The sequence below is a fragment of the Arabidopsis lyrata genome (genome assembly GCF_000004255.2).
Source record: "Arabidopsis lyrata subsp. lyrata unplaced genomic scaffold ARALYscaffold_8, whole genome shotgun sequence".
NCBI lineage: Eukaryota > Viridiplantae > Streptophyta > Magnoliopsida > Brassicales > Brassicaceae > Arabidopsis > Arabidopsis lyrata.
In genome coordinates, this window is record NW_003302548.1 from 14,036,482 (window position 1) to 14,058,399 (window position 21,918).

General features: G+C 33.8%; 5 protein-coding genes across 7 annotated transcripts; all 5 read right to left on the minus strand.

Annotated features, from left to right (window-relative positions):
• Window positions 1–1,428: 1,428 nt before the first annotated feature.
• On the minus strand, window positions 1,429–2,316 carry LOC9301888 (nuclear transcription factor Y subunit C-8). The gene has a single exon (XM_002865768.2). The coding sequence runs from the start codon at window positions 2,077–2,079 to the stop codon at window positions 1,516–1,518; it is 564 nt and encodes a 187-aa protein (XP_002865814.1). The 5' UTR covers window positions 2,080–2,316; the 3' UTR covers window positions 1,429–1,515.
• Window positions 2,317–3,636: 1,320 nt separating this feature from the next.
• Window positions 3,637–4,438, minus strand: LOC9301889 (probable prefoldin subunit 5). 2 transcript variants are annotated; one of them, XR_002329796.1, is made up of 2 exons: window positions 4,160–4,438; window positions 3,637–3,698 (listed from the first exon to the last, which is right to left on the minus strand). XR_002329796.1 is itself a non-coding variant. In XM_021015262.1 (2 exons), the coding sequence occupies exons 1-2, from the start codon at window positions 4,424–4,426 to the stop codon at window positions 3,711–3,713; spliced, it is 270 nt and encodes an 89-aa protein (XP_020870921.1). In that variant the 5' UTR covers window positions 4,427–4,438; the 3' UTR covers window positions 3,641–3,710. The 2 variants fall into 2 exon arrangements, 1 of the variants encoding a protein (XP_020870921.1); XM_021015262.1 differs by having other exon boundaries at window positions 3,641–3,713.
• Window positions 4,439–11,326: 6,888 nt separating this feature from the next.
• Window positions 11,327–13,302, minus strand: LOC9301890 (protein NUCLEAR FUSION DEFECTIVE 4). Its single transcript, XM_002865770.2, has 3 exons — window positions 12,924–13,302; window positions 12,032–12,846; window positions 11,327–11,930 (listed from the first exon to the last, which is right to left on the minus strand). The coding sequence occupies exons 1-3, from the start codon at window positions 13,260–13,262 to the stop codon at window positions 11,468–11,470; spliced, it is 1,617 nt and encodes a 538-aa protein (XP_002865816.1). The 5' UTR covers window positions 13,263–13,302; the 3' UTR covers window positions 11,327–11,467.
• A 1,517-nt stretch (window positions 13,303–14,819) lies between these two features.
• Window positions 14,820–18,549, minus strand: LOC9301891 (CBS domain-containing protein CBSCBSPB5). Of its 2 annotated transcripts, none has more exons than XM_002865771.2 (15): window positions 18,387–18,549; window positions 18,107–18,289; window positions 17,725–17,905; window positions 17,518–17,650; window positions 17,256–17,426; window positions 17,077–17,155; window positions 16,847–16,960; window positions 16,629–16,695; window positions 16,435–16,540; window positions 16,286–16,344; window positions 16,030–16,139; window positions 15,833–15,951; window positions 15,653–15,738; window positions 15,484–15,573; window positions 14,820–15,209 (listed from the first exon to the last, which is right to left on the minus strand). In XM_002865771.2, the coding sequence occupies exons 2-15, from the start codon at window positions 18,256–18,258 to the stop codon at window positions 15,030–15,032; spliced, it is 1,647 nt and encodes a 548-aa protein (XP_002865817.1). In that variant the 5' UTR covers window positions 18,259–18,289; window positions 18,387–18,549; the 3' UTR covers window positions 14,820–15,029. The 2 variants fall into 2 exon arrangements, with proteins under 2 accessions (XP_002865817.1, XP_020886313.1); XM_021030654.1 differs by having other exon boundaries at window positions 18,107–18,297.
• On the minus strand, window positions 18,435–18,773 carry LOC110225787. Its single transcript, XM_021015766.1, is given in 5 exon segments — window positions 18,435–18,479; window positions 18,482–18,537; window positions 18,540–18,579; window positions 18,582–18,623; window positions 18,693–18,773. Coding segments are annotated over 5 exon segments (264 nt in total).
• Between the last annotated feature and the right edge of the window lie 3,145 nt (window positions 18,774–21,918).

Genomic DNA, 21,918 nt, shown 5'->3' on the forward strand with positions numbered 1-21,918 from the left:
CTTTTTTTCTGCTGAAAAAAAACCTTTTCTTTTATTCTGTAAAGCCTCCTCACTTTCAGTTTGATACTTTCAATTTTGTCAAAAAAATTTAAAAAATTATTGTGCTGGATTTTATTTCTTTTGTTCTTCTCGGTTATTCTTTTTTTTTTTTTTGTCAACAGGTTATTCTTAAATATTATTGTACATGTCTGTCCGTGTATAATTTGATGCCAACTACAATTAATTGTTTCCACACAGATTGATATTTGTAGCAGTCAAGTCAATCACGATGTAACTACAACAAGGTATACAAATATAGTCTTCCTTTTTTGACTGATTTTTTTCAGTCGGACCTTAATTAGTTCTTGGTTATTTCTTTGAGCATTCAACAAATATTAATGTTCAGTGCTTCCTTAAGCATTCAAGACATGCATGCTTTCTTTAGTCCTCGGGTTTAAATCAGTAACTACAGTTTAACAGGGATTTACCTTATGGTTTTTCTTTTTTCTTTGACTAACTTCGGTGATTAAAATGTGGTTGAGCTTACAATTTTAAGATCCAAAGATATTTTTTGTTCTAAAGAAGATATTTCCCTTAATTGAGCTCTATTAAATAACTACTACCTAAACAAATAACTAATGCTAAATCTAAAAAAAAATGTAAAACGAATTGACGGTTTGCGCGCGAAAGTTGTGGCAAATTCAAATCTGTATAAAGTTTTCGCTTTAAAGATAGTATTTGCGTGCCAGATCTGTTGATAATTAAGAAGCTGGAAAAACTAATGAAAATAGATTTGGGTTTCAAATGGTATTTTGTTAGATCCTAAGATCTCATGATACCTCTAAAATTTATCCCAACATATATTGCAAACACAAAGGAGTCATAACACAGAAATGCCAAAAATTGGTTAATAGTCCAAATCGGAAAACTTGTAAATTAAAACCAAAGGTCAAATCAACAAAACTGTGATAAATCATGATATAATTGAATCGATGGCGTCAAGTTCATTAAAAGCGCGCTAAAATTTGTTAAAAGACTAAACTCAAATAGACCGTTTGCACGCCAAATTCCGTTGAAAAACTAAGCTTAGTTCTTACCAAAAAAAATAAAAATAAAAGCTGGAAACTTTTTAAACAGATTCACGTTTCAAATTAAGGTTTGTTTCTAGATCTCTGGATCTTGTTGCCTCTAAAATTTAATATAATAAACAGCTGCAAACACAGAAAGAGAGTTCTTGAACAAGTAAAAGTGATAGAAAAATATATTAGTCTTATAATTAAACATCCTGGTTTTAGCACACATGAAGAAACATCTTACCTAAAGCGTTATACAATACTCTTGTCTCTTATGAAATAGATTATTTAGATTCACTTAAAAGACAAATGAAACATAACATTAACAACAACAAAACACAACACTAACACCAACAAAACACAACATTAACAACAACAAAAAAAACATAACATAAAATAAAATAAAAAACATAACTCAAATTCTCACAACAGCGGTTAAAAACCCTAACACCCAATCCAAATATTAATTTCCGCCGTCTTCTCCATTTCCCCCAGCCGCATCCTCCTCCTCACCAGGCGCCGCGGTCCAAGCTCCAGGCCACGCCTGCATCTGCGGTTGTGGCGCGTATATTCCAAGACCGCTACAAACCGGAGTACCTATAACCATTCCCGGCGGCAGTTCTCCATTGTCAAGATGTGGCACGGCCACGAGATCAGCAGCGGCGACAACGGACTCTCCCTCGTCCTCATCGACAACATCAAGCAAGAAATCAAAGATGAGGGTTCGATCCACTGCGGCAGCGACATCAGATCTCTTTATCGTGAGTCGGTTGCTCTCCTGAGCATGGAGCCACGAACGCATCGTGACATCCATGATGAACATCTCGCAGGCTTTCGAGAATAGGATTGGTGCCTCACCAGCAACCATAGTCACATCAGGATCAAACTTCATAATCCTCTTGATACGAGTTATGGGAAACTCGTGATTCTTGAAATTCAAGTCACCTTCCATCTCCTTTGACCAGAAACTCTTTAGTTGCTCGTTATCTTTTTGTGGCTGCTGGTGGTTGCCGGTGATGTTCTCCATGATATCTTTTGTTTGAAGTTTCTAGGTACTGGGCTTGAGATTTTTTATGTGGTGGTTCGCATATATAAAAAAAAAGCTTAAGCGTATATAAGATATGGTGGGATAAGAAACATGTAATCTTTTCTCAAATGTGAATCTTAACCCATTTAATATTTTGTTAAGAATATTTAATGTTATTAACATTATGTGTGTGACTTGACTGAGTGGTAGTTGGTATTATAAGGAAAAAAAATGAAAGTGATTAAAGTGTATTTACTATTGAGAGGAATTGTTTTTACTATTGAATACTGCTCTTAATAAAGGAAATACAAAAGGTATATTTTTTTTCTCTATAAAATTGAAAGTTAAAATTTTACTGTACAAAACTTATTTTCGAATATCTTTATAAACTATGTTTTCATATGTTAAATGTGAAAGCATAATTTGCTCAAAATGTTGGAGAATTTTAATAATAATTTGCTCATGATGTTAATTTGCATTTTAGTTATTTTACATTTCTTATTACTTAAACTCATAATGTAATGGTTCAATTTGACATATGAAATAATGTATAACAATAATATATGAATGTAGAAAGTACAAATCCTGTAATCCCTATAAAATTAAAATTTACCTAAGGTTAGTGTTTTATAATTATTTAATTTGTTTACATGATGTCGTAGACACTCAAGAGAGAAAACTCTTCCACATTTTGATGTTTAACTGTAAAACAAAAGAGAGATCATCTACTATACATTTTTGCAGCAGTTTTTGGGGTCCCCAATCGGGTTGAAATATTGACCCGGAAATCTTCTCAATTTGACCCGCAATCTTGACATTCGGATCTTACCTTATTTGAGATTTTGACCCGAAATCTCTCAATCGAATCCTACCATATTTGATGCTCCCTACATTCAAGTCAAAAAGCATTTAATTTCTCATAATTGAAAGATAGGGAGAATATATATAGTTATAACAAATTGATTTCGTAAGGCAAATTGTTTCCTATTTTAATGTTACATTTATCATTTGTTTCCTACATATAATTCGATATTCATTTCACCTTATCGAAAAGGAAATTGCTTCATAACCAAAAGATTTTATCCTAATTTGTTTAAGCATCAACCTAGCATATTCTCTATATTTCCCAATTTAAAGATCTCGAATTATACGAAATGCTTGGTCATCAAGATTTTTAAATATTCTCTAAACCCAATAACATACTAACTATCCAAACTCTATAAATAGTCGTTCATTTCCACTCTCTAAACACATTCTTTCTCATTATATGTCAGGTCCTGAAGAGTAGTAACAACGGAGTCAATGTTTGATCATAAACTCACCACAAAAAAGCGACTGCCTTCTCCAAACCTTTGTTGTGTGGACGGTTTAGCTCTTCCTTGAACTTGATAGATCCATTGGGACCTCCGGTTTTCTTCTTGGCATCATAGGTTCCTGCATCATGCCATCTATATGCACACAATAATTTGCATTTGGAAAGATTAAGAAAAGAAAGGAAAACAGAGAATGATTCTGAGAGCAAAGATCTTACGCAAGACAGAGCATAATGGGAGCACAGTTTCTGGAAGAGATGAGAGCTCAAAGGTCTCTACGAGTCTTCTCTATCTCTTTGAGGTACTCTGCATCAACGTTCACTGCCATTGTCAAGATTTGAAGGAGCAAGCAAAATAACTCAGATCAATGAATAAGATTGAAGAATGACTCAGAAGGATGAATATATATAAATAGGATTGAAGAAGAGTCTAAAGGAGAAGAATGTTTTGTCATATGAGAAAGTAAAGTATTAATTATAGTTTTGGGAAAACCCTTTTGCTAATCTTCGCATATATTCAATTTTCATCTATGCAACTATATAGTTTATTGTAAAGTTGTAATTACCATCCCGTAGCTACCAGTTCTGGAACCAGGAGTCATAAACTATTTCCAAAGAAGATTCTACCTAACACTAAACTACCTTGGTTGTTGAAGATCAATTTGATTTAAATGATTTGGTTATTGTATTAACAAATAAAATCAAAGATAAGTTCTAGACATTTTCAGTGTTGAACAAGATATGACATTCTGATCCTTAAAAGATTACCCTTGCATCATTTGGACTGTACGCTATCACCACCTCCATCGAAACAGATCCATATCGAAACCTAGCAGCGGCGGCGGTAACATCGCCAATCAAAGGAGATAGATCGTTGAGAGCTGCGGCGGCGGCATCAAGACGGACGGTGGCTGTACGGATGTTGTTAAGACTATTTTGAAGGAGATTCACTTCCAGATCCGCTTGCTCCTTTAACGCCTTCAGCTGATCGATTCCAATCTTCTCCATCTCTCCTCTCGATGATGACGACGCCATTTTCTCTCTCTCTCTCTCTCACAGACTCACACAGCCGCGTCCTCGAGTCTGCGAATCGCTCAATCTCTTTTGGTCGAAAGCTTGGAGACGAAGTGTGTGGCCCGTTAAGTGGAGTGAAGCGTCAGAGTTGAAGTCCTCAAGGCCCATGTTGGCCCATTTGAGCCGTTTCTAACATTTTCGAGGCCTTAAATGATGATTAAAGAAAATAGTGTTTGTCATATTTTGATTAACATAAAAGATTTAATATCCATTTTCATTCAAATTTTATATTAATATTTTAAAAATTCCGCATTTAATCAGGTCATTTTTTTATTCTGACCCAAAATTGAGTCATTCGGATATTTCCTTAATTTTTAAATTTATCTAAAACGGGACAGTATATCACGGGTGAAATCCCTAAAATTAACAACTCAAAATACGATTATTTAGTATTTTAAGATAGAATTATAAATTGTTTTTTACGGGTTGGTCCAAAAACACACAGTAATTTATATATATTATGGTTACCATTTGAAAGCAAACTTTTAAATTGACTCGAATTATATATCTTTTAAATAAAATTGTTATTAAAAAATAACAAAATGTTGTTTAATTTCACAGGACGGGATTATATGGTGGACGGGTTTGGGTTGATATTAATACGGGACAATATACCACGGCTGAAATCCTAGAATTAACAAATCAAAATACAATTATACAATCTTAAACACTAACAAAATAAATATAATTTGAAAATTTTATTTTTTAGTTACAACGCATGTGATCCGCGATGTACAACAAAAAATATTATATACAACAAATTCATCAATTTATAAAAACATAAAAAATCAAATAATTAACCCGCGGTATACCGCGGGTCATATCCTAGTTAATAAACATGTTTGTAGAGGGTAAAAATTTGTTAAACAAAATGTGCTCCAATAAATACAAATTAAATTCAAACGAAAAGTGACCAGTTTGGAGTTGAACTGTTCCAAGATGGTAACAAGTTTGTATACAGCTCCCAAACGTTACCCTATATGTGTATACAAAACCTTTTGTCCATTCCACTTTGTGTGAGAATGAACTGAGAGACTAGGTGACTAGTAGGTGTTGCCGGGTTTCTGAATCGAGAAGCATCCGCTTGTCTTGTAAAACCCCGAAACAATCCACTTCGTTGGATCCAGTTCCTCATTGTTCTTGCTATTCAGCCAAGAAATACACATCTTGAACGGTTCTTGAGAGGCAACACTATGGACCAGTGCATATATCGGGGCATTATGTCACATAGGGATGTTAATGATGGACTTTAATCTGTTGGGTACCCGAGACCTATGTCAAATATTGAGTCCACAGATATACATTTTATATTACAAAATCACGGGTTTGAAACAGGTCGGGTATCCGCACTAATAGAGTCTTATATGGGTTTATCCTATTAGGTTTTGGGCACCCGCGATTTTTTAAATATGTACTAACCAACATCATTTCATCCTTTTCACCCCAAAAATTGAAACTCGAACTCTCCCTAAAACGAGAGCAATCCTTTCACGTTCATTTCAGGTTCAGGGTCGGACTGGGTTTTTTTACCCACTCCAACATCAGTTGAGGTTTTCCAATTTGTACACAAATGACGAGATAAAGACAAAAACATATAGTAAAGAAATCAAATGAGAACAAAAGAAAAAGAAGACTAATGCAATCATGCAAAGTAGTAACGTATGTAAATGATGAAGATAATTATACCTATACTGAACCTCAATTTATAACTTAAAAAACCTTAAAGTGATGCTTATTTGATAAAGATTTTGTACATGCATATAAATGACATTTTATGGTAACTTTTTTTTTTTTTTTTTTTAAATTTGGTCGTCACAATATTTTTATAAAGCCCAAACTGGCATAGATTCAGTACCCACTAATTGCAAAACAGTAAGATACGGAAGACAATTTTGAGACACGTGTTATGCAACGTGGGTTATTGGGAGGAGAACGACGCAAATTAAAACCCGTTATGAATAGTTGATCAACGGAAGGGGTTTAAAATCGGGGGATAGGAGGAAAAGGCGAGGCGGTGGGCGATAGTGAAACCCAAGCGGAGACGCGATTCGCCGCCACTCTTCTCCGACAGGTTGTTGGACGGAAACGGCGAGAGCTCGATCACCGGAGATGATGTCGCCGTTGCGGAAGAGTTGAGGCGAACTTGTTTCAGAGCTTGGATTCGCTTGGCGGAGTTGCTTCTCAGATCTCCATCGCGTATGCCTCACCGGAATTGGAAGCTGTGTTTGTAACCGCCTTACCTTTGCTCTCTTCGATCTCTTGGTTAGGTTTTGAATCCTGATTCGGCAGTCTGCAGTTTCCCGTTAATCGGGCTTTTGGCTCCGGGAGTTTCCTTTAAACTCGCCGGCTTTGTTTCTGGAGGGGTTTCGACCCTTGCCGGCTTTAAATCTTGTCTTAGGCTGTGTAATAGGTACTGGTTTCAATCTTGAATAACAGAGATAGAATTAGTGAATGCTATCTCAATCAGTTTAGTTTTAGATGTTTAGTCGTGGGTAATTTAGGATGGTTTTAATCTTTGGCTTGGTCTTCATATGAGAATTGGATGTTTTGTTGGCCTTTTTCTAAGGTCTGGTAGTACGTCTTAGACGTTTGGTCCGGATTTTGGGGCTCTCAGTCTCTAGTTCTATATCATTCGTGTAATCAGGTATGGTAACATGGTCTTGCTGTTTGTGGTTTGTTTTGTGGCTTGTGCTTCTCTTGATTGTGGAAGCTCCAGACTAGGTTTATTTGCTTGCTCTGAGTTAGGGAGTTGATCTTCCTTCAGCTTTCCTTCTCGTTGTAGTTGGTGTTTCCCGTCTTGGTTTATTTCGCAGACTCCTCCTTGTTCTCTCGTCTGCGTTACTTGGGTTTGAAATTGAGAAGCGGGTCGTTGAAGTTGTTACCTTCCTTTCAAGCTTTAGGATCTCAATGGTCGAGACTCTTGCAGAAGTTTCGGGTTGATTCAATTGCACTCATGGCTCTGCCAGTCGAGCGTTAAGTGTAAAGGTTCCTGGGACAGGGGTTAAGTGAGAGATTCGTTCAACCCTCTCTTAGTCTTTTATTTTCTGTTAGAATTTCTGCTAGATTTGCTCCTTCTATTAAGTCCTTGTTAGTTTGTTGCCAATCTTTGATCCTTTCCAGCTTGCTTACGACAGCTTATAAGCTTAGTTTGTTATCTTTTTCAGAACTTGTAATAGGCTTGACTGTTTACTAGTTGTATTGGCTCCATAATCTATAAAGAACACTATTGTGAAAAAAAAAAAAAAGAATAGTTGATCAACGGAAAAGCAAAACACATAAATCATTGCTATCGAAATTGATTTGAAGAACTTGTCGATTTGAAATCGATAAAAACGAAGGCATAGGACCAACCGGTCCATTCTCTCTATTTTAAGACAAATCACTTTCTTTTCCATATTTTTTTTTTAATTTATAAATAAAATAATAAAATAATATCAATAACAAAATATAAATATAAATAACTTTTTATTCAAATAAAATTAAAATTATTGCCACATCATTTAAAATCAATGATATATTCTAATTGAAAGGGTAAAATTAGAATTTTATTTTTGTTATGAAACTGTAAGTATGAAAATAACAAAATTTTATTTTTATAGGTATTAAATCGTATATTTTAATTATTATGTGTTTTTTCTTCCAACTAAAAAAATTTGGGTATTAAACGTCCAAATAAAAAATAAAATCAGAGTTTTTTCGGATTTTTTTCCGATTTTATTGTAACTTTTTCTCCCCTATTTCAGTCCTCAATTCAAATTAGTTCAATACTCAAAATCTACAATTGGTGTTTGTAGAAATTAAACATTTATAGAGAGTACGTTTTTTTATTTATCTTTATAAGATTATTTTTCTATCTATAAACTTATTACGTGGCAACATTTGGTTTTTAAATCTGGCTCCTAATTTGTCGTTAGCAAAAGTAATTGTTCAAAGAACCAATCATGTTGCACACTTGTTATCCACAACGATTTTCAAAGGTCACTGTGGCCATTTAAGAGGTCTACACAGAATTAGGCAATTAGCATAAAGGATAAAACAGTTTTGAAAATACATAAACACTCTAATGACTAATGCTATGTAATAAGATGAGTAAATAAGATCTATACTATTAATTAGGAATCACTAAATAATAAAAAACCTTTAAGTTGTAAAATATTATATAGGATGCCATTTTTTTTTTTATAATTTGAAGAAGAAAAAAAAACAATTAAAAAGGGTAATTGTGACAATTTGATTATAAAAAGCCAGCGGATCTTGGGTTGACTCGTTGGTATGAATCGAATAAACACGCAGATCTTGGATTTATATTTAAAAAAAAAATCGAAATTAAATCAATAAATTAATAACAGCTGTCCTATATTTTTGGAAATGGTTTTAAAAAGATTCCATAATATATCAAGCTGTTTAATTCGAAATTGTATATATGTAAACTTATTTATTTTAGTAATATATTATTAAATATTTCCGGTAATTTTAATTTATTAACAAATTATATTTTAAAACATTCATTAACAAAACTATATATGCTAATTAATTCTGATTAGCACACATGAAAATACAATTTTAAAATTTGGTTTTCCAAATATGAAAATTATTTAGTATATTTTTTCATATAATCTAACTAAATACTTCCATCCTTTAAAATAAGGGCTTTTGCAAAAATGCCACTTTTTCAATGCCACTTTTCAAAAATACCCCTTTTTTAAAACCTTCTAAAAAATGCTCTTAAAAATATAAGATTTACCCAAATATATATGTAATATTATTAAAACATATACAAACTACATTTCTATGTATCTAAAATCTTATAAATACTTTATAAATACCTTATAAATGCATTTTAAATACCTTTAAAAACCTTTAAAATATCGTGTAAAACCTTTGAAAAACCTTAAAAAAAACCTCTAAAATAACTTGTAAAACCTTTAAAAACACCTTATAAAACCTTATAAATACTTGGATCGAGTCTTCAAGTAGTAGTTACAATCCATAAGTACCTTATAAACCTAATAAAACTTTATAAAAATTTCAGATTTAAAAAGGGGCATTTTTGAAAATGGACAATTAAAAGGGGCATTTTTGAAAAGGGGCACACCAAAAGGGGTATTTTTAACAATTTCCCTTTAAAATATAGCATATTCAACAAATAGTTTTTGGATTTTAGATTTCTAAATATCTAGAAAATATTTCCTGTATAGATTAAAATATTTAACATTTTAATTAGAATTTAAAATAACTTTTTAAAAAATTTCATTATTTTAAATTTATATCACTATAATAAATTTGAATTATATAAAGAAAATATATTTTCAAAATGAAATATAATAGTTACTATATCTCCAAATTATTTTATTTAGAGCCCAGTAAATTAATATATTTCAAATCAAATAAATTATTTTATTTCGTATCAAATTGTTACACACTTGGAATAAAAATTCTTCTAAATTCGCTTTTTCAAAAATGATTAAAATATTATTTAAATACCAATATTTTAATTTTCAATGCAAATGTTTCAAAATGAGAAAATATTGATTCACACCAATATACTTATTTTTTTATAAATTAGAATAGCTTCTTTTTTGGAAAAAAAACATTTATAAGATTTTTTTAACAGCTCATTAATTGTATTTGAACAATCATTTTTTGGGTAAGTTGTATTTGAACAATCATAATTACCATATTTGCGAAATTGCATAAGGATAAGTTTAATGGAAAAATACCAAAATCATTGAGATCATAGAAAATTTAAGATTTTCTTTTTAATATTTTCGTCATCATAAATTTAAAATATGCAATTAAAATTGAAACCTAATTTTGTGTACAAATCTATTTCCTAGAATTTTGTGTATATAAATATTATGCATTTATGCATACATCCAAAATAACTAATATAAATTACAAGCTGTTAAAATATTTACACATAAAATACAATTAATTCAAATGATTATCTAAAATTTATTTACATTAAACCCTCTCTCATTTTAAGATTTTGTTAAGATTCGTTTTTAAAAATTATGGAGCAAGTTCATCAAATAAATTTAAAATATATATATTTAATAAATTTGTCTTATATTAGAAATGCATTCTCTTATGGGACATGAACTGGGGAACGGGTATAGAATATAATGAAACATGGCGAAACCAAATGAAATTACGCCCACCTCTAAATATTTGTATTTTTTAATCATTTTTAACGGTTTTATATACGGTTTGGTAGTTCACAAGTTTAATACAAATCTAACTAACCGTTAATCCGCTTCAATTTGATCCCGTCTGACCGCTAAGTTGTTGAATTTTAAAATACTGCTGAAACAGTTATTATTTCAACTATTCAAACATTAATAACCAAACTAAAAATTAAACTAAATACCCAACTGATATGAATTGGGGTTATAAATACTATATAAAATATATTTGTTTACATCAATCTAACCTATATTATATTTCAATCTAAGATTTTTTCTAATCTACTCTTCAGTTTCAAACACGGAAATTTGACATATGATTCACAACATTGGCTATTGTGTCATAAACAACATAAATAGCATTCTACACTTTTTTGATACATTATAATTTATATACTACAATATTTACTAAAAAAATAAATAATCTATATTTACTAAAATTTTATTACAACACATTTCTTAAAATATGAAATTCCGCACGTACGTGCGGGTCAAGATCTAGTGGTTATGTAATGTAAGAGCATGTGCATTGGTGAGTCTCTCACCAAAATCTCACTTACAAAAGAAATATTAAAATAATGCTATTTATTATTTTAATGAGAGACTATGGTGAGAAACTATGAGTGCACATGCTCTAAAGCATCTAACTATTAAGCTAATTATCTTTCAATCAAAATACTTGTGAACACCACCAATTAAAGCTTGTAAGTATGGAATTGAAAATTGCTTACATACTTCTTCCAACGAAACCTGTAGAAATTGCTTACATGTATCTTCCAAAGACAAAATGACAATTGCTTACACAATTACACTATCTTCAAGTCTTTGAGACTCGGTGAAGCCTCAAGTAAAACTTCCTCGTCCTATAAACCACACTCAAACTTAAAACCATAGCCATTAGACACAACATGGACATGAGACCGCACGTAACTGAATAACACACCGAGCCCGTGCAGACAAGCGACTCAGTTTCTGTGGAGGCTCCGGCTTGCTTTCTGGCGTAGTAGTCATAGATGTTACTAGCGATCACACCTGAGAACACAAATGACCCAATAGGCAAAGCTGTAATCTGGAAATTGTAGAGAGAACCAAAGCTCTTCAGGCCAAAAATGTCAGAGACTGAAGCAGGAGCGATCGCCCAGTGAGCGCCATAACCCATTCCTATTACAATGGTCACTACGTAGATCTTCCCTGGCCAGTCTATGGCATAGTAGATGAGCCCTAAAGACATTATCGCCTGAACCGCAGACATTGCCAATGTTCTTGGAAGTGAGAGTTTTCTTGTGAAGAGAAAGAAAGTGATGAATATCAGTAAAAAACAGAGTGGATTCTAAATGTTTATGTTAAATGTGAGAGTGAAATGGTTTTCAGAGTTTTGTACCTTATGATTAGCTCTGAGAAGTAGCCACCAGCAACACGGCCGAGAAAATTGGAGATGCTGATCAGTGAGACAAATATTTTGGTGTTGTTGTACCCGAGGGAATAACAAATCTGACCAAGATTATCTATAACCGTTATTCCCGAACCTACACCTAGAACCAGAGACATAAATATAAGCCAAAAGTCGGCTTGTCCCAAAGCTTGTAACAAGGTGAAATCTTCTCCTATACACGGCGCTCTTCTTTTTTCCGGCAATATGTCACTTCTCTCAATTAAAGTTTTAACCTCATGCTGATCCACATGAGAAGTTCCTTCTTCGGACTTCACTAAGGTGACATTATTACCCGAGATGAAAACCGATGAAAACGGAACAAGAATTGGAACAACCATGAAAACAACAAGGATGGCTCCAGAGGTTGTGATAATTGATTGAGTTATATCAAAAAGACTCTGAAGTACCAACAATCCTAGTAAATATACTGCAAGGACAACACAGAAACCGTAAATAGCCAAGAATCGTAAATCATCAGAACGAAAGTTCGCTCTGCAACTTCTTTCCACTGGTCTAACAACGAATAATAGAGCAAGAACCACAACTGGTGGTCCAAGAGCAACCATGAGAATAACCGAAGAATCACGAGAAGGATTGAACATCAAATAAACCTGAGTCAAGATTGCTCCACTCAAACCAGAAAACCCTTTCAAGATTCCCACCACAGGACCACGACTTTCTGGGAAGTTATGAATGCATGACACAAGTGATGCTGTATTGTAGTAAGTTTCACCATTTGTTCCCACGAAAATAGCAACAAACAACTACATGAACAAATAAACTTGTTACTTTCTACAATCGCAGATGTGTCTGCAATTATGACTTGAAAATTTTATCTAACCATCCAAAGAGGCAAATTAGGCAATTGACCAGTGACGACGAGCCAAACAACACCGTAGCCAACAAGGTTCTGAGTTGCACCGACGATTAGAACCACCCAGGTAGGTGAAACCTCAGATAAAGCACCGGAGACGAATCCGATGGCGTCACCGAGGTTTTTAGCAACACCGAGAAGAGCGATTTGTTTCTGATTGTAGCCAAGGGAAGTCTTGATTGCCGGAGACATAGAGCCGCCGAATAGATAGCCGACGCCGGCGACGGATTGGATCCACATGGCACAGACGAAGACTAGCCATCGGTCGTTGACTAGGAGCTCTAGTTTCTGACGCCACCAAGTCATAGTCAACGGCTGAAAAAAAAAAAAGAAGACTAACCCATTAAATACAAAAAAAAGGAGGTAATGTATTTTTGTGACGCCACCAAGGCATAGTAGTAGACTTAAGCCTCGACGTTCGTTCGGGTATCCGTTCGGTTTTGGTTCGATTCCGGTTTAGTTCCGCTTCTTTCGGTTCTACAGTTTATGATCCATATAAGAACATGTACAATGGAGAGTCTCTCACTAAAATCTCTCACCTACAAAAATAATAATAAGATAATAAAAATATTTTTTAATTAGTGAGAGAATCTCTCACCTTTTTTGAGAGACTCATCTAATTAAATAATATTATTTTTTATCTTATTAATTCTTTTGTAGGTGAGAGACTATGTTGAGAAACTACCATTGCACATGTTTTTATATGGATCATAAACTGTAGAACAAAAAAACGCTTTGTTTATCTACTATTGTGTCTTTAGTCTCCAAACATGATTCTAGAATGATTAAGTAGATAAACAAAGCGTTTTTTTTGTCAAAACTGATCCTTTTTTGTCAAGTTCTTTAATCTGCAATTTCTTGTCATTAGCTCTGTTTTTTCCTTTTCTCATGTAGTAGAACTGTAGAAGTCCATTTATTACCTTTGTAAATATTTGTCTCATTTTTTATCAATCAATTAAACATTTAATCAAAGCGTTTTTTTTTTCTGAATAACTAAGAGATTTCTAAACATAGACCGGTACACTCAAGCAAGGGACCAGATCATTTATATACTCATTTCCCAAATGTCACTTGATTCGGCGATTTCTACGCTTTGCACAAGAATCTTTATCAATTGGGCTATTTGCCAACAAAGCATTTAAGCATACTATAAGAGGAATTTATACTATTTGATAAAGCACGAAGTAAGGTGCGGTCTAGGGTACTTCTAACAAAGAAATATGACGACATGACAACATACATTTGTAATAGCAATAGTCTACAAGTATGCAATGAAATAAGAAAGCACCAGTATCCATGCAGCCTCAAAACACCATTTGAGAGAATCTGGTATATCAGCAATGGAATGCCGTAGCCTTCGAAGAGTAATATTCGATGTAACGTGGTAAAAGAGGAAGCCAACATATGTTAGGAAGAATGTTTTGTGAGGCACCTGTTCAACACAAAAACTTACCATGAATTCATATGGAAACGAAAAATACACAGTCAAGGTTTATCCACTAAGTTTATTTTGCTTACGTTATTCATTTTTCCACGATGGAAAAGTATAGGACGCTCCAAGAACTTTAAAGAAATAATGAGTCCAAAAGTAGTTTCCCACTGAAAAGAATTATCCGTAGATTTTCTTATTGGTTGGTAAGTCTAAAGACTCCAATGTTACGTTGAAGCATCTATTATATCTTGATCGCTGAATTTCTTGTTTTGATTTCCGAAAGGAATTTACATCGGCTGGTGTTTGGCGATTATCCAGAGACGATGAAGAACAATGTTGGGCCGATATTATCAGCTTTTACAGAGTATGAGTCAGAACAAGTTACTTATTTATGGTTACTTACTTTTATAATTTTCAGTTTCAAAGAAAAGTGTGGACAACACCGTCAATACAAATAAATGTTTACTTATTTATATGTACAATTCATGTGTAAGGTTAAAAAAACAAATAAGCATGATGATGAGCAACAAGAAAAAGAAAACAACAAACACGAATAAATGAAGAGGTATACTTCGCAAGCTTAGGTTTTAAAAATTGGTTTGCAAAAGCATTCACTTTTGTATCTCCCCAAAATGAATCTGTTAGTTTGAGTGGCGCTTAAGGTACACCAAAACTCCAAGTCCAGCAGCAAGAGCAGCCCCGGCTGCAACCGTTTTGTAAGCGGCTGCCCATGAGTTTGACTGGTCGTAGTCCATATCCTCTGAGCTTAGACCTCTCCTGTGTCCTCTTTCCTCTGTGTAGTCCAAATGCAATTTTAAACCCTGCACCATTTGGAATCCTCAACAAAAATATATTCTTCTTTAGCCCAAAATCCGCATTAACCAAACTGAAAAAGGAAAAACCCCGAAGCGAGACTGTCTTTGAATAAGGGATATGTCTGATTGAATACCAAACCGAGCCATGCTAAAAATGTTTACTTCAGATACTAATGATCTAAAACCAAAAAAGAACTCGAACCGAAACACGAATCAAAGGTATCATGTCATCCTAGTTCTTGCATCAATTGACAAAAAGAATGGATGTACAGTTTATTACCTTCCAGCCTATTGATTTTGCGTGTTCTACGGCAGCTCCAAGATCGTTATCTGATGCTAAAACGACTTTGTCATTGTCTTCATCTTCGTACTACACATCACAAAATATGTCAAGAAAAGAAGCAGAACTTTTCGTTTCTCGTTTAAGAAGTTTTCGAATAAATATGTACCATTATCTGAGGCAAGTTATCAGGCTCAATATCATCCCCCATTCTTTGTAGGATTGCTGTTATCAGAGTTGTCAAACTCTGTGTTTCTGTAATTGGAAAGTAAAAACAAAAGGTTAATGACTCTGCAGCCGCATTGGCATAAAAAGTGTCCTGTTTTTCAAGAGTTATGATTTAACGTACCACACATAAATCTATGCATTCGTCCCTTTTTATCTTGGAGTTTGAAAGCAAATGTGTTTGGATATGAGAATGATTTTGTTCCTTCTATCTCCGAAGATAATTTCATCGATTCTTCTTCACTGCAAAATCATATGACACACTTTAAGAAACTAGCTTATTGTCAAAACTAAATGGTTCAAAGGAAAATGAGTAGAAACCTCCTCGTTTCATCTATATCTTCAGTAGGCGATAACGCCATCGCAGAATCCCAAAACTTTTGCATCATTGAGTTTGCTGTCTCATTATTTATTCCAGCCGTACTTCCGGCCTTGTCAAAAGGAAATAAGAGCTTATAGCAAAACAAGAAATGGCAACTAATATATCATGTTCTTTCTTCTCCCGGATTGTTTATCGATCTTGTCTCATGTTTACGACTTCAACAAGAAGAGAATAATAAAGAAAAAAAAAGTGTACCGTAGTAACAGCAGCATGAGTTATGTGGATCACATCAATCACAGCGACAACATCTCCATCTGTATGAAATCATCAACAATAGACAAGTGATGAAATAACAATGTTTCATACTTTATTGCTCAAAGCAAGTTTTGAAGACATTTTGTTACCTTTATCTAATACAGGAAGATGCAGAAATTTTCCATTATGCATGATATGCAAGGCATCAACAATTGCCATATCAACTGTTGCAGACTCTGGGTTCTTTGTCATAACCTATAGAATAATTGAAAAGAAACAACAAAGACAGGAAATGAGTATTGATATAAATATTACCGAAAACCTGACTTAAGGAAAATATTACCTTCTCCACAGTAGTTGTCTCTTGAGGAAGGTTTTGGGATATCACCCGCATCAAGATGTCCTTTGAGCTAACAAGAATCACAGTTTATGATCAAAGCTCCAAAAGAAAAGTATAAAACATGATGTGGTAGAGACAAAATTTTCAAAACCAAGTAGCAGAACATGTTATTCTCCAAACATATACGAAAACGGAGACATGAGGCCAAATGTAACACTTACGTCAAAATCCCTACTAATTTGTTCTCAACCATCACCATGGCTGCACTAGACTGATATTCGACCATCTTCATGGTTACTCCTAACACTGTCTCATCCAATCCAACCTTTAAAACCCTATACGTTTTCATTCCAAATTTACTCGTTAAGCTTCGCATTGCTCTTATTAAAACAAGTATAAGATCAAAGTGATTTTTATAAATGATAATAAATATAGAGGAGATATTACCTACTTTGTATTCTCTGGAATTATAGTTGAAAGTGAAGGCTTGAATATTCGTTCTCTAAGTGTCTCCATAAAAGTGTTTGGTCCTATATCCAACAAAAACGTCATGCAAGAAGACAATTGAAAGTTGTTCTAGAGTTGTGAAGGAATCAAATTGAGATACTTAATTCCATATTTTTAACATACCAGCAATAGATGTTCCCCAATTCTTTTCAACGCCTTCAACAGCTGCAGCAATAGCCTTACCCTTCTCAACTGATCTTTCCATGCGGGCAATTGCATCATACAAACACTTTGCAATATCGAGAAGCGCAATAACTTCTCCATTCTCCACCACCGGCAAATGTCTAAATTTGCCTGCATATCCACTTGTCTCAGTTCAAGTACCATGAAAACAAAGAATTTAAGAAAGAACAAGAGACAAAAATGTTTCCTAAGCATTACAAACCTTGCACCATCTTTTGAAGAGCTTCCACAGCAATAGTATCAGACAATACAAAAACAGGGTTCTTGGTCATAACTTTAGATACAGGTGTTTCTTCGAGGTTAAGTTGTTTAGCAATCACTTTTGTTGCTATATCCTTAAAACCAAAAGAGAGAAATAGATAAGCGAAAAAACAATTTCCAATTAAATCCTGGTCATGAAAATATTTACCCTATCTGTAAGGATCCCACAGAGTAATGCATTAGAATCAGTCAGCAATAGCGCATCAACACGACGTGCAGCCATTCTTCGACAAGCTTCAAATAAAGTTGTGCTATCGGGTACAGTAAGAGCCTTACACAACCTTAGTCTCTTTACCGTTCTCTCCCCACTCCTTTCCCCACTCAAACTTCTACATCAACAAGAATCAGTCACAATTAGTTTCCTCATCGCACGAGCACAGCTTAAACAACCAACAAACCAAGTAGCCTATACGTTCAAATCAAAGCCATGGAATTAGGTATAGTGAAGATTATTAATTACAAACATGTATCTAAAACAGACTCAACTACAAAAAAAAATTGAATAATTGGAAGAGATTGGGGTGATTTACATGGAAGAACGAGAAGATGTGAGAGATCGCCGTGGGAGCAGGTCAGAGCCACCACCACCACCACCTTCGTTTTCTGAAGCTTTTTTCCTTCCTTGAAATGAATGACCAGAGAACGAGAGACTTTTTCTCGACGGACCACCTTGGTTAGCCATTTTCAACTTTTCCGATCTCCTCCGTCAAATTCTGCAAAACTTAAAACAATCATCAGATTTTGGAAATTTTCTTTTGAAACAAATTTATTCTAGAAAAACAAGGACGCAATTTCGAATTAGAAACTTACCAAATAATCTTTCTCTTCGGAAAAAATTGTGATGGAAATTTTGAATTCTCACTTTGAAATAATGATCGACAATTTCGAATCGCCTATTTATGGGAGACGATAGATAATGTAGTTCTAAGGAATTGGATTTTTTTTTTGGGAATCAAATCAAAAGAAATTTTGGAATAGAAAAACGAAAGGAGAGGGAAAGCAAGAAGAGCCAGAGGAGATAATAATTAATTGAATAATTAAAAGAAAAAAAAAAGACCAAAATTGTTTTTTTTTTAAATATTAAAAAATCCGTGGTGGGACTTTTCTTCATTTTGCCAATCTATCTGTTAACGACGAATTACCTATTTGCCCTTGGCATTTGCTGGGAGTATCACGCGGGAACGTCGACGCTGTCATTGTTTGACTGGGCTTTATTGGGCTTGTATTCAATTGTTATGTTGAGTGATTGAGGCCCATCTTATTTGTCGTTATCAAGGTTACACTTGGCTCCGGCATTGAGCTCCGTCGAGAGAATGGCGAGTAATCAACAACCACCGTCAAATCTGCAGACTTACGGTATACCAATTTACGCCGTCGACTGGATTCTGTCAAATCTAAAATCACTAAGGATCAGGATGATGATGATGATCTCTCCTCGTCGTCGTCATCGTACATCGTTTTATCCGGCGGAGGCGGGGAAGGACGAAGTGGAATCCCTAATGTTATCTTAGGGGGTGTTATTGGTTTATTAATTTGTAAATCCATATAGAATTTGAAAATCTCTATTAATTATGAAATCAAGATATATGGATTTTGAAATAACATGTGTTTACCCATGGATTTGAATCCTTCTATTTTTCTCTTTTAATTCCATTCAAATCCATTTAAAACATAATTTGGATTCTCAAATCCAAAAACAAATGACTAAACGAATAACATAGGATTTTAATTAGTATTTATAAATCATAGAACCAATAACACATGATTTTAATTAAGATTTTAAATTCAATGATTGAATAACAAATGATTTTTGTTTGGATTTCTAATTCTTTATAAATCCATGAACCAATAACCCCTCCTTAATCTTTCGTGTTGATCTCCACACCAATTCTCTCTCTGAACAACCCGTAAGTTCCTTCTTTTCTTCTCTTGTGTGAATCATAATTCACATTTCTCTGAACATTCTCAATGTTTTTCACAGATTGGTAGGCTTGTGGTTGCACTGATCTACCTTATCGTATGACTCTTCATCCTCGTCAAGATGGTCTTATTTGCGCATTGCCTAACAGTTGCAGACTGTTTGATTGGGATCACATTACAGAGGTTGATAATGAGGAAGAGTCAGAGAAAGTGATTAAAGAGTTAAAAGATGTTGGACAACCATTGGCGGAGGCACGTTGAAGTTAGTGGATGCATTTGACACCATTAAAATTTGTAAAAACGTTTTAATTATATTAAAATTTTAATATATATCAGTTTTATTATGAAACTTGAACCCAACCAATTTTTTAGAACCCAATTCATTTGTAAATTTGAACCCATTATATATTTATATGTATAAATATTCAATCCAAATACCCAATTCAGTTTTGACCCAATTCAAATAATAAAAGCAAACATGAAGCCCATTTATTCAAATCATAGAGTCCATTAACTTTAATCAAACCCAGTTGTAATATGAAGCAATAAAATAACCCAATAATGAATATGTCCTTTAATTGACGTTTGGTTTTCTAAAAAAAAATCACTTCACGACGTCTTCATCTTAAGATTCTTAACCTTCTTTCTTGCTTCTGGAAGAAACTGTTGTTGTCAAATTTCAATTTTAAGTAACAAATTTTCAGTCTTTCGTACATTAAAATTGTTTGATATTTGCTTTTTGACAATCACTTAGCTTATAGTATGATTTGTTGCCAATTGCTATCGATTTAGTTTTGTTCAGTTTTTCACTTTTTCTTGTAGACTTAAAAACTCATGTGTCTTGTCTTAAGGGCAGCTGGACAAGTAGTTAATTAGTTATGTAATGTAAGGAGATATAAGTGAAGAGTTAAAACTCTTAGTCTTAGTTGTTGTGTGCTTGTGTAATTGTGTTTCACTTTCTGTCAAATTAAAAGACAAGTCTAATTATCTGTTATGTCTTGGAGATTTTAGATTCTAACATCTTTATACGGAGTTCATATCATGTATTTGTGTATATATGAAAATTGTTAAAAATTATTCAAAACTCAAAAGAAAAGTATGTGTGTTGTGTCCATTATTCTTGTTTACACTTTACATTCTGTTTTTTTTTCTTACATATCTTAATAAATCAAATTGTTTTCTTTTTCTTTAGGTGAGTTAGATGAGTTCGAAAACAATCGATCGGTTCTTAAAAAGAAAATCTCCACCGCCTAATGATAATTTAGATGACTTGCCAAGTGATCCGGCTCATCGAAAAAGAATATTGGACTATCATCCTAATCAAAGAGATGATGTAAGGCGCATATATTTGACTAGAGGACCTTGTCAACCTCGTGGACATATTTTTCCACAAAGAAAGATAGGAGATGTTCAGAGGCGGTTTAATCCACAATGGTTTGATAAATATGGTGATTGGTTAGAGTATAGTATAGAGAAAGATGAAGCATTTTGTTTGTGATGTTATTTATTCAGAGATCACGTTGCAAAACGAAGTGGTAATGAAGCGTTTGTAACAGAGGGTTTTTGTGGTTGGAATAAGGCACAGAGGTTGGCTACTCACGTTGGTGGCGTGGGAAGTTTACATAATAATGCCAAAAACAAGTGTGACTACTTGATGAGACAAGGTCAGTCTATCATACATTCTCTACATAAGCAAGCTGATATTGTCAAAAATGAGTATCGTATTAGGTTGAATGCTTCCATTGACACTTCAAGGTTCTTGCTACACCAAGGATTGCCTTTTCGTGGTCATGATGAAACAGAAGATTCAGCAAATAAAGGAAACTTCTTAGAGCTTGTGAGATATACTGCTCGGCAAAATGAGGCTATAGAAAAAGTTGTGCTGAATAATGCTCCTAAGAACAACCAAATGGTGTCTCCTCCCATTCAAAAGGATATTGTCAATTGCTTTTCTGAAGAAGTGATTAAATCTGTTATTCAAGAAATTGATAACGATGTCTTTGGTTTGCTTGTGGACGAATCTGCGGACGTTTCCGATAAAGAGCAAATGGCTGTGGTTTTGCGTTTTGTTGATAGATATGGGATCATCAAAGAAAGATTTGTTGGTGTTGCTCATGTGAAAGATACTTCTGCGATATCTCTGAAACATGCTATTGATTCTATGTTTTCAAAATATGGATTGAGTATGAAAAAAGTGAGAGGGCAGGGATATGATGGAGCTAGCAATATGAAAGGAGAATTCAATGGATTGAGATCATTGGTTTCAAAAGAATGTAGCTCTGCACATTATGTTCATTGTTTTGCTCATCAACTTCAATTAGTTGTTGTGGCAATTGCAAAAAAACATATTGAAGTTGGAAACTTTTTTGATATGATTTCAGTTTTGATGAATGTTGTTGGAGCTTCATGTAAGAGAAAAGAC